General features: G+C 44.0%; 1 protein-coding gene across 1 annotated transcript in view; it reads right to left on the bottom strand.

The window, feature by feature from the left end:
* EPHB1 (EPH receptor B1) overlaps positions 1-12586 on the bottom strand; it is a 153694-nt gene that overhangs the window by 121839 nt on the left and 19269 nt on the right. The window contains exon 2 of the mRNA XM_090284300.1: positions 7272-7607. Within this exon, the coding sequence (XP_090140426.1) occupies positions 7272-7607 (336 nt within the window). The remainder of the gene's footprint in view (positions 1-7271; positions 7608-12586) is intronic.

Below are 12586 nucleotides of genomic sequence, written 5' to 3' on the forward strand. Positions count from 1 at the left end.
CAAAAAACTATGGTACATTTACACAGTGGAATACTGTGCAGCAGAAAGAAAGAAGAAACTCCTACCTCTCATGACAGCGTGGATGGAACTGGAGAGTATTATGCTAAGTGAAATTAGCCAGGGGGTGAAAAACAAATATCATATGATCTCACCTAATACAGGAACCTAATAAACCAAACAAAGAAACAAGCAAAATAGAACCAGAGGCATGGAAACAAGAAACATACTGACAGAGACCAGAGAAGAGGGGGCAGGAGGTGAGGGAGGAAAGAAGGGGAAGAATTTAGTCAAGGGACAGGTATAAATGACCCATGGACATGGACAACAGGGGGGGATTGACTGTGGTAGAGGGGGGAGAGTGGGGCAGGGGAGACCAATGAGAGAAAAGTGGGTCAATGTAATAGAACAACAAGTTAAAAAATAATGATGGAAAAGTTCCCTAACCTGGTAAAGAAAATAGACATACAAGTCCAAGAAGTGCAGAGAGTCCCAAACAAGATGAACCCAAAGAGGCTCACACCAGGACACATCATAATTAAAATGTCAAAGGTTAAAGACCAAGAGAATCTTAAGAGCAGAAAGAGAAAAGCACTTAGTTACCAACAAGGGAACTCCCACAAGATTTCTAGCTGGTTTCTCAATGGAAACTTTGCAGGCCAGGAGGCAGTGGCAAGAAATATTCAAAGTGATGGAAAGCAAGGAACTACAACTCAGATTACTCTACTCAGTAAAGCTGTCTTTTAGAATCAAAGAACAGATAACAAGCTTCTCATACAAGAAGAAGATAAAGGACTTTATCACTATGAAACCTGTATTACATGAAATGTTAAAGGGTCTTCTATAAGAAGAAGAAAATTAAAATATGAATAATAAAATGGCAATAAATACATATTTATCAACAAATGAATCTAAAAAATATAAAATAAGCTAACAAGCAGAACAGAAAGAGACTCATAGAGAGAGAACATTTTGGTGGTTGCCAGAGGGGAGGGCAGCTAGAGGGATAAATGCAAAAGATGAAGAAATTAAGAAGTACAAATTGGTAGTTACAGAATAGTCACAGGGATATAAAGTACAGCACAGGGAATGTAATCAATAATATTGTCATAAATATGTATGGTGTCAGATGGGTACAAGACTTATTGGGATGATCACTCAGTAAGTTATATAATGTCTAATCACTGGGCTGTACACCTAAAATTAATATAACGTATGTTAACTGTAATTAAAAATAATTTTTTATTTTTATTTATTTATTTTTAGAGAGAAAGGAAAAGAAGGAGAAAGAAAGGGAGAAAAACATCAATGTGTGGTTGCCTCTTGCATGCCCCCAACTGGGGACCTGGTCCCCAACCTAGGCATGTGCTCAGACTGGGAATAGAACCGGCAACCCTTTGGTTCACAGGTTGGCACTCAATCCACTGAGCCATATCAGCCAGGGCAAAAATATATATATTTAAAGTAAAAAGAAAGATTATACTAAAATCCAAGGGATGGATTTTATGGAGTATAAATCATACTTCAATAAAGTTGTTTAAAAAGGAAGAAAAATGCCTTAAAAGCGAACAAACTTTAGGGGCTTCTAATTATTAAAAAAAAAAAGTATGTATTTTTAAAACCGAGTTAACTAATGCATTGTGTGTGTTGTGGGCACAGTGTACATGTTAGTGTCCCACATGCTATTGGCACAGCAGGCCTTACATAAACTGTGTGGAATACAAATGTCAGATATAAAACCGATGAAGGTATCATGAAAGTAAGGGGGAAAGTGTTGCTTCTCCAAACACATAATGAAGAAAGACAGACAGGATCCTTGGAGCACCAAGATCAGCCTGTGCTAGGTACACAGGCTCCAGCTCCACACCCGTCCTCAGCATTAACTCATCGGGATGCAGACTTTGCTGCTCTCTTTTCTGGTGCCCACTCCTTCCTCGAAGAATGGACAAACCAAAACCTGTCATTTATCTGATGGGGATGACATTAATCTCAAACAAAGAGACTGAGAGGCCTTGGAAAGAAACAGCATAGGAAGAAAAAAATCTAAATTGCTGCCTGGCTCAGGACATATTCTTAGAAATAATGCTCAACTCCCAGTCCATAGCATGGTTTACAACACAATTTTCTATCCCTCGTCTCATTTGATTGTCACAACAGCATTAGGAAGCAGGCGTCATTATTCCTATTTTACAGTTGAGAAAGGAAGTATCACGGTAGTTCAATGCATTTGCATGGGTCATATGAGGAGCAAAGTGAGGCACTAACCCCATGAGCCCAAGAGGTGAGGAAGTGACTGCCCCACAGTGGAATGAGACTGAGACAACACACCACGCTCACCTTTTGAACTTGGGTAAATTGGATTAGCCCTTTGAACCAGCCAATAGGCCAAATCCTGGATTGAATTTGTTTGGCTCTCAAATGCTTTAAAATTTTATAATTAGTTGTCAATATTTTAAAATTGGATTTTCAGCTTACAAGGCCTGGCACCACCTGCTGGAGCTGAGCAGTGGCTGCCCTTGTTCTCTTCAGTTTCCTGCCGTCCCCACCACTCTATTCCCTGACACTTGGTCCTGCTTTGCTTCTTCCTTTTTCTTGCCTGCCTGGGCTCATGGGTCTTTGAGTTTGTTCTCTCTGGTTTAGATGGTCCTAAATTCACTGACTTTATCTTGCTACAAGTTGACTTTATAGATGTACTAGTCTGATTAGTCTTATTTTTTTCCCCAAGATTTCCTCTGAGATCCCCTTCCCCAACTCTGACACTCTCACTCTAGCTGGCAAAAAAAGAAGTAAAGTTTGTCATTCACTTTAATTCTCTCTGACAGCCAGATGATCCAGCCATCAGTCTGAATCTGGGGCCAGGTGCCAGAGAGTGACTGCAAGAGTTAGTGGAGATAACAACCTCTCTGCAGATCCCTTGGCCACTGAGACAGAGTTCCACCTGATCTGGTCTATTTTAAACTCAAGGCAGCTGTATTGAAAGCAAGGCTACGTCCCTGAAGACCTCACATAAATCTGAGCTTGCATAATTCATGACCAACCCTGACCAAAGATGATGGACATTTTTTTGACAGCTGAAGTGTCCCAGCTATGTGGCAATAGCTTGGAGAGAGCTTACAACTTATATTCTCTCCATAATGAGATTTTTGATAAGTCAAAAGATAAAATAGCCACAAATCTGAGTTTGAAACCCTGAAACATCATGTGTGGGCTGTGAGATACCAAGAAAATTCCAAAAGCACTCTAACTCCAGCTTCTTTGTCTGACCCACCTCATCTTATAAAGAAAGAACATGGTAGGGGCTTCACACATTGGAGATGCAAAAAAAAAAAAAAAAAAAAAAAAGATAGTTCTCTGCCACTGCCTATGGGCTGGGAGAGGATCCTATCCCGAAACTGTCCAAATGATACAAGATACTGAGTAGCTATGTACATGGCTGGAGTCATCACAGAAGGTGTTAGAGACTATCTCAGGATTCAACAGACCCTTTGGTGTTTCCCAGTCATGCTTGCCTCTGTGGGAGGAACTGTATCTACTATGTCCCCAGTGGGCCAAAAGATGTTGGCAGGATCTCCTATGGTCTCTTAGATCACAACCCTTGAGGTCAAGAAAAGCCTCTTGGTGATTTTCTCTGGTGGACTGAGACCAAACATAACCCTTGTTGCTGGATACCTAAATCAGCTGAGATGAGCTGTCTGCCTCCATTGATGGGGATCATGATAGCAGCACAGTGCTCCCATGTGGCATGTCTGGGCAGCCCTGAGAAGAGATGACAGTGCTGTGTCTGGTGAACAGTTAAAACTGCATGCCCAGCCACAGATGTGGTCCATTGCTCCTAAACAAAGGAGGACCAGGTCAGAGCAGCAAGCAGCCACCTACGACAATTGATGATCTTGAGCACCGGGCTTCATATTCCGTGCAAAACCAACTTGTCCAGACTTTACTCTCATGTGACCCTTACATCCACTATCAGGACCCAATTCACTTTGGGAACAACTTGTTCCGTCAACAAATACACACCCATCCCCTATCTCAATCCAGAGGCAGGGGACAGCCTTTTATGTTTCAGTGTCACAGAGAAAGCAGGGGCTACACAGTGAGGTCCCCTCCTCTCAATAGAAAAGCATTGGTTCACTCTGAAAAATTCCTCCATGCTCGAAGGCTATGAAACAGAGAGCCCAGAGGGACAGTCCATCTTAGGGCAGGAAACAAGACTGCAGAAACAGAGGAGGTATTCTGCTGACCCTCGTGTAATACAAGATTCTCCAAATTCCTTTAAGCCTCTGCTTTGTTACATGAAAAATGGGAACCATAATGCCCAAGTCATAGGGTAAATATGAGGTCAAACTAGTCCATGTATTTCATAATTCTTTGTCAACTCAAAAGGAACACCAACATGAGGTGTTATCTATAAGTATCACCTGCACCTCAGTCAGGACCTGCTGAATGGTCTCTAGCTATTTCTGTTTGGATAGTTTCCAGAAGATTGATTCCAGGACTGCTCTCAGTCAAGTGGTCAATTCTTTACCTGCCAACTACCTACTCATGACCCAAAGAGAAGAGTGGTGGTTGCCACAGGCAATGACAGGGAGGTCACACTATACCATGAGGTCAGGGTGGAGTGGCTGACATTGAAAAGGGTGAGACATGTTATGATTTACTGGTGATACCTGGGTTCATCTACCTCATCTTTTCATGGATTTAAGTCATTAGGGTTTTTTATGATGCCTGTTATTTAGTCTCTCTTTCATCTCTTATAAAATGTAGCTTCTATTCATGTTTCTAAGCTGTTCTTGCAGAAGTACAGGTTCCAGTGCTTATTTTGAAGGTTCTCATTTTCTAAAAAAAATCATCTACTGGTTGCCCTGGCCAGGTAGCTCAGTCGATCAGAGCATCATCCTAAATGCCAAGGTTGTGGGTTCAATCCCTGGTCAGAGCACATACAAGAATTCACCAATGGGTGTGTGGATGGGTATAACAGTGCGTTGATGTTTCTTCCTCCTTCTCGTTCTCTCTCTCTCTCTAAAATCAATAAAAAATAAATTATCTGTTTGTTGAAGACAGTTTGCATTCACATGTGCATTCACCAATGCATTGTGATATCACCATGTTCCTCATAGCCCTGCCACCCACAGACTGGAAATCACTGGTCAACTTGACATTTATTTCATAATAACCAAGTGCCACCAAGGAGCAGTTACACACTTTTTTTATGGATTGTAAACTTTCTGGCACCCAAATTTCAGAATTCTCAAAGGGAAATCATAGACTGGAAGGTGACACTGGGGCTGGGACCACAAAGTCAGGGAAGGTTAAGGATACAGGGGGAGGTAGAAAGGCATGCGAATAAGTGAAAATAAAAATAAATATTTTGAATGTTGGCAATGCAGGATCCCTTGTAGGAGCCCTGGTCCCTCAGCTCCACTGCAGCCTGGGAAGGTGCAGATGGCAAGACAAGCAGATGGGCAGGTTTGGGAATAGCAGGGTAAAGGAAGGGCGGGGCAGAAATCAAAGCAAACCGATATAAGTGGCAGTTTTGTTCGCACATGCTTAGAGACAGCCAAGCCCTGCATAGCATGACAGCCTCACAAGATTATTATTCCTAGAAGTTGTGATAGTTTTCTGCCTTAGACTCTGCAAGGGAAATACAGCTAACAAAGGCTGCCCGTGTCACATGCTCAATATGAGGTCGAAATTACCATTCTTTTTTCTTTGGGTAAGATACACTGTCACAACCTTTGTCTCCATGGCATCAGGGCTGTGGTCACCAGCTGGAGGCTCCCACACTTTTCCTCTTATTTTCTCACTACACATGTATGCATGTAAACACATGACCATACACATACAGACAAACATGCATACATGAACACACACTCTCAACAACAACACAGCCATCTGGACAGCCACGCTCTGCTACGACATCTTTTTCTTCTTCCGTTCTGACAGCTTAAACCCAAGAATCATCTGCCATCAGAGATGCCTGGTATTAAAAGAGGCAGAATGAGCTGAGGATGAGGAGGTGGGGAGTAGAAGAGGATGGAACAAGAAAGAGGCAGTCAAGAAGGGGAAGATATATGGAGGGAGAGCGCGCAAAGAGATAGGCTCGGCTCCTGTCAGTTCACCAGCAAATGTTCCTATTGGAATTTGTTGAGAAAAATCCATAATTGCAAATAAGATCATGGTCCATTGTCCATGACCCTCATTATTGCCTAGAGGTGTGGTGTTTACTTACCCTCTTCAGCCTTGTACCACCCCTGGGGAGAGAGTGCTCATTTATCTCTAACTCCTTTGGTACTTCCTGCGTGTGTATAGCACATGGTACCTAGAAGACACTGCCTTGGAGCTTTGTACTCTGTGTCCTGTAAACTTTTCAGCTAATGAGTTTCATGGGAGGAACAATGGTGTCTCAGTATCACTGTATCCCTCACAGTGTCTAATCCACAGCTTGGCGTATAGTAGATGCTAATCATTGTCTTTTAATAATGAATGAATAAATAAATGAGTGAATAAGTGTATGAATGAACTGGTTAAATGGATATGATAAGAAACTGATTGTTTCAAGAGGTGAAAAATGATAAAGAGAAAAGCCAGAAGAGAAGAGATAAAGAAAAAAAAAAAAGAGAAGAAAATGTGTTTTGAGCTATGCATGCCACAGGGAAGTACTAGTTATCAGGAATGATCTATTGCCAGTTATCTGAGGTCTCCATAATAGTGTAGCATTCATCTGAGCAAGGTACAAAGGAGAATGCACTTTTGAATTTAATGAATTTAATTGAAAAATAATCTATGAAGCCAATACTGACATTATCACATGATTACTGCAAAGTTTGTGTCACTGGGCTTTCTAACAGAGTAGCACTGTTGTTCTCAAGACTATGCAGGGTTTCCACCCATCCACTTGCCCATCCATCCATCCATCGAGATGTCTGTTTGTCCATTCACTACCCATCCATCTGTCTATCCATCTGTCTTTCCAAGGGCATTTGTTGAGCCTCAGCTGGATGCAGAGGACTAGGTCCTACTCTAGTTTGGATACACATTTTTGCTTTTGTGCTGGGCCCAAGCAAATTTCTCAAAATTCAGTTCCCTTTCACAGGTGAGACAATACACCTTTTCCTCTGTGACCACAAATGTCCTTTACTCAACCTTCATTCCTGGGAGGAGGTCTGAGGGCAGACTAACAGGCTGGGTGTGACTGCAGCTCTGTTCCTGCACAGAGATGGACAAATAGCTAACCACAGAGAAAGAAAGAAGGGCAGAGACACCTCCAGACTTACCAGCTTGGTTCGTGGTAATATTGACAGAGACATGCTGTGGGGGGAAGGGGCTCTTGCTGGAGACTCCATTGACAGCCTGGATGTCGAAGGTGTAGGGGGTGTGTGCCCACAGGCTGCTGATGGATACTCGGCACTCGGTCAGGCCCAGCTGCCTTGGTACAAACTCCACATTGTCGTCACAGCGAGAGCAACTCCGGCGATCTGCCCGGCACTTTTTACAGATGATGTTGTAGGTCACATCATCCCGCCCACCTGTCTCCCTTGGAGGGTGCCACTCCAGAATGATGGATGTTTCATTGACAATTGAGATGACATTTCGGGGACCTGATGGAACACCTATAAGGAGACAAGAAAATACCCAGTGAGGCTAGGCAGAAGCTTCCTTATCCAGCATCTCTCGACCATCAATGTGTTCCCATCCTCACCACATGAATGGGTCCCTCCCCTTCTCCAACCCAATCTCCACTTTCAATGTATTCTGAGAAAAATTGTGAACAGACATGACAACCTGTCCCAAAGTCCCTTTTCAGTCATTCCCACTGGGGCTCTCCTTTCAATCATGTGTGCCAGAGAGAAGAGGATGCAAAAACCTGGGTTCAAGTCTTTTCATTCTTAGGACCAAGTCACATCCTCCAAACATCTTTAATGTCAATGATATGGGTGTGTATTGGACACTTATTGGATTTCTTCTGCTTTCTTAATTAGTGTAGAATTCAAGGGTTGAGGGATATGAGTAGACAATCAAAGTCCCAACATATCCTTGCATCCTGCACAAAAGCTCACACAGTTTGAATTCTGTGTGGTGTGGACAGGTCGGTGGGTGTAGTTCTCTGTAGGGAAGCTGCCAGAACACCTGGAGAGATGACTATTCACATTGCACAAGCTTTGATGCATGAAGACAAGAAACAAGGTTGATGGTCTTCAAGATTCACACAGCCACCATGTTTGACCCCATGACATAAGAAGAGCATTTGTTCCAGACACTCTGTTAGCTACGTAGCATGATTTAATCCCCTTATAAATTTTACTGGGAAGATAAAATAAGTAACTCAATTTTATAGAAAGGGAAACTAAAGCTGACATTAGAGACTGGCTATAGATCTTATGGTCTATGAGAACTGAAGCCAATATGGACATGCAAACGTGCCTGATTCCAAAGCTTACATTCTTAACTATTGCCCTGTGCTGCCCACTAGTGAAACTGGCTACCTTTTTCTACTAGAGGAAAAACCATCTCCAATGCCAATTTTACACTGTACTCCAAATGTTAGAGGTCAGAGTACATGAAATTTGAACAGACTCTCTCCTACAAACCAGCCAGACTCACTGAGATTCAGGAATAGCAGCCTCTTCCCTCTGGACAGCTCTGTCTATGACTGTTCTCACTCTGGCAAAGGTTGAAATGCCTTGATGAAAACTCTAGGAAGCCTGGTACTTTGCAGAAGGGCAAAATGTTGCTGTATTAATGGCCACAATGTTGAGCAATTTGAGGTTAAGTCGGAGAATCTCCTACCCAACAACAGAACAGATCCCAGCTTCAGGTTCCTAAGCTGAGCTTTGCATCTCCCCAATGTCTAACTAATGGAAATGCATCCTGCCTCAAAGCCTCCCTTCCGAATGCTAGGTCTGCTGGAGCAGCCGCTCTGGGTAGTAATGCATTCAGAATTCATGCACGTGACTGTTGCCAGCTGAACCAAGACATGTGTAAAGTGGTTCATGCTGGAGACAGGAATCAAATGCCAACACATAAAATGAGAGAATAACAACAAGGTCAGGGGCACCAGGGAAGGATTCTGTGTTGAATCAGTCAACAGCCAGCAGCTAGAGCAGAAAGCAAATATTAAATCGAATTCTATTAAAACATGAAAGAAAATCAGTATTGTACTATATAAAGCCCATTAGGCCTGAACTAAAGCACAACTTTCATGCATGCTTGTGACAGGGCAGGATTCATGATGCATTTTTACTGAAGTCGTGTAAATAGCATTTAAGAATTCCCCACCCATCTGCCCAGGGATAAACATCCATCTCTTTCTGCATCAGCACACAGTTAGCATTGGGAGGGTGGTCAGTACCTTCTACGTGGGCTCTTACTGGACTGGGCCAGCCCCTCTTCACACTGCACTATTCATTAACATCTGTATTGGCCAGTGCCTGTCTGGAACATGTCTGGTTGTTCAGATTGACAAGACTCAGACCACAAGCTCCCAATGGTCACTGTTATCGCTGCCTGTCTCGCTTTCATAGCACAGCACAGCCTCAGCCTTAGGCCACTGGTTCTCCTACTTAGAATAAATATGTTCACTGAGTGTTTGCTCTTTGCTAGGCATGGGGAAAATCCTTTAACAATGTTATCTTATTGCATCCTTAGGACATCCTGAGGCTGTCACTCAAAAAGCAGCCTTGGACAGAGGGGCAGAGAGAAATACTGTGCTAGACTGATTATCCATCCTTCCCACCCTGTAACTCCCCCTTCATTGAACTCTTCACTCCCTTGACCTTCATTCAACTTCACCTTCTTCCCAACTCCAGCCTTTTCACTTAAACTTGCATAAGTCATTGCTATTTTAAAACTAAAACATTGTTGTCTGGCATCTCTATGTTGCATGTTCTCTGTTTTTCACTTTCCAACGAAGCTTTTCTTAAGTAGAGTCACATTTGGTGGCTCTTTTCTCTCCCTGCTCTGCCAGCTGTAGCCTGGTAATGTCTCCGCTCAGCCATCATGCCGGCTTTCCCTTTTGGCCTCCTACTTGACAAGCCTAGGGAACACAATTCAGTCCATAACTCCCTTGGCACCCTGTGCTGTCACTAGCCAGGCCCTAGGAATCACATCTTCTGTGTCCCATGACACACAGTCTGTCAGCTCCATTTCATTTTCCTCAGATATTTCCCTTCCTCTCCATCCCCCACCACCTCATAACAAAGGGCTTCATCAATTTTCCTGCCCTACTGCAAAAACCTCCTGATGAATTATTCTCCAATATCGCTTTGTAGCTTTCTCATCCATTCTCATCTGCCAGAGTGTGAGCGCCAAGATGCACATAGAGTCACAGAGTTCCTCTGTTCAAACTCCAATTGCCCAAAGGTTTACCTTCCTGTCCACATCTTTTGAGTCGTTGTGTAGTCTTGCTGCTCTTGAGCTCATCTCTGGACACTGGATTCTTGCTCCTCCTAGTATGGCCAACAGGAAGAGCCTTGTGATTGTCTATGAACACTAAATGCTCTCTATATTCCTGAGCTTCTGCACAGTGTTTTTTCCTCTCTCTGGAATTCTTTTCCTCCTCTCTACTTGACAAACTCCTGCTCACCCCTTAGTGTCCAGCACCCATTTTTCAGGAGGTTTCCCCGATGCCCGCAGTCATACACTCTCTACCCCTCTGGGCTTCCAAAGTGCATTTTCAGCTGCCTAACTCAGATCTCATCAATACATCCTGATGGTCTCTTCCTGTGTCATCCTTCCATGATGTGGTCTCCCGGTGGGCTGCTGGCTCACTTGTTCCTGTGATTCTTATGCCTAACATTTTATGGGGAAGCCCCTTCCACCTGGTTTTTGAACTCTGCTCAATATGCAAGACTTCATGTCACTTGTGTGTACCCCTCTCCAGCATGAGACAGGATGCCCTGCCATGGGGCTGACAGAGGTGCACCAGCAGCAGCAGTGAGGACCCATTGCTTGTGATCCTGAATGGTACAGGCTTTGGCAGGGATAAAGATAGCAAGTGAGGAGCTGCCCCTGACCCGATGGTGTTTGTGGTACTGGGGAGACCCAGCACTGTTCATTTGAGCCCTACTCCAAAAGAAAAGCCATGGGTTTCCAGAAGGGACTTTCGTGTTTATTTAGAAACAAGCTTCATATGAAACAAACACTTCTCATCCATGGCTGCGCTCCAGAGCAAATGAGTCTGTGCAACATGGAGGGGGTTCTATGGGAGCTGTGGTTCTTGAGCCCAAGACTGCATACATTAATCTGAATCCCTTCCTTCCAAAAAGCAAGAATAGACATAGAATAGTCCTTCCTTTGGTGAGAGGAGTCAGAGAGCCAGGAGAACCTGAACACACCCTGCTGAGTGTCCTACACCACTCACCTCCTCCCAGCGGTGTCTTGTTACCTCAAAGCCCAGCGCAAGCCTGGCCTCGCAGTGCACATCTGCAGAGGTGACCTGAGTCTGGGCCACAAACAATGACTAGAACCCCATTTATCATGCTTTCTTTTTGACAAATACTCCCTGCTCTGTTCTAGGCACCTGGGAGATAGGAAAAAGCAAGACAGGCAGGGCTCTGCTCCCATGGAGCTTAACATTCTGGTGAAAGAAAAAAATGACAAGAGAGAAGGGAACAAGGAGATAAATGAAGTGATTTCAGATAAGAACAAGTGATAAGAAGTAAAACAGCACCCCAGGCTCAGATTGCCTCCCTACAATGCATATAGCTCCTGCCCCTTTACCCATGAGGCCTGTTCAAGGTCGGGCAAGCCAGGGTCCAGTGTAGGGTGATTACAGTGATGGTGGTCCCAGGTCTGTGCTCCATGGTCCCAGCAATAAGAGCATATTCCTGCAAGTAGGCTGATGGGCCTTTCCTGTGCCTGAAGGAGAGTCTGACCAGAGCAGGTCTGGCCTCTGAATCAATCTTCCTACAGGAAGGTGCTAGGGCCACTTCCTACCTATCCAGGCTGCACACCCTGGGCTTGGGGGCCTACCCATGCAGGAAGTATTTTTCCAGAACCAGGGCCCCCAGCAACATCCTCAGGAAGGAAGCCAGTTGAGACCAGACAAAAATGTTTAAAGGGGAGTATAGAGGAAGACCAAAAGAAGAAAATCTGCTGTGTTCTTCTGCTAAAGTCCGCAGAAAGTGCAGTGGCAGGGTTCAGAGCCTGGGTCTCCTTGTCTAAGTCCCCTGCTCCCGTGTCCACATCCTGGTTTTTCCTTAATTACATACAGATGGGCTTTGTGAAACCTCTCTGACCTGTTGCCACAGTTACTACTGATGGAAGCTTCCTGCTGAAAAGGCTAGGAAAACTCAGTCCTTTTAAAGGATGGGAAAACTGCTGAGCTATGATTCTCTGGGAGGAGGAAACATGAGTTATGAGGATGGGGCTCTGTGTCTTCCAGGATGTTTCTGAGAGGTTGGCTCAGCCTGCACAGAGCGTGGATGGCATTAGGACCTCAAAAAGTTAAACAGAAAAGATCCTACTACAGCTGCTGGGTTAGCTCAAGTGTTGCTATATTAAGATAGAATCTTCCGCCTCTTAAGGTGATTTGAGACAGATGATTTTTTTTTAATGGAGAGTCAGAGAGGGTGGGAGAGAGTTGGTGAGT

This window comes from Furipterus horrens, unplaced genomic scaffold (genome assembly GCF_987537825.1).
Source record: "Furipterus horrens unplaced genomic scaffold, mFurHor1.1.pri manual_scaffold_7, whole genome shotgun sequence".
NCBI lineage: Eukaryota > Metazoa > Chordata > Mammalia > Chiroptera > Furipteridae > Furipterus > Furipterus horrens.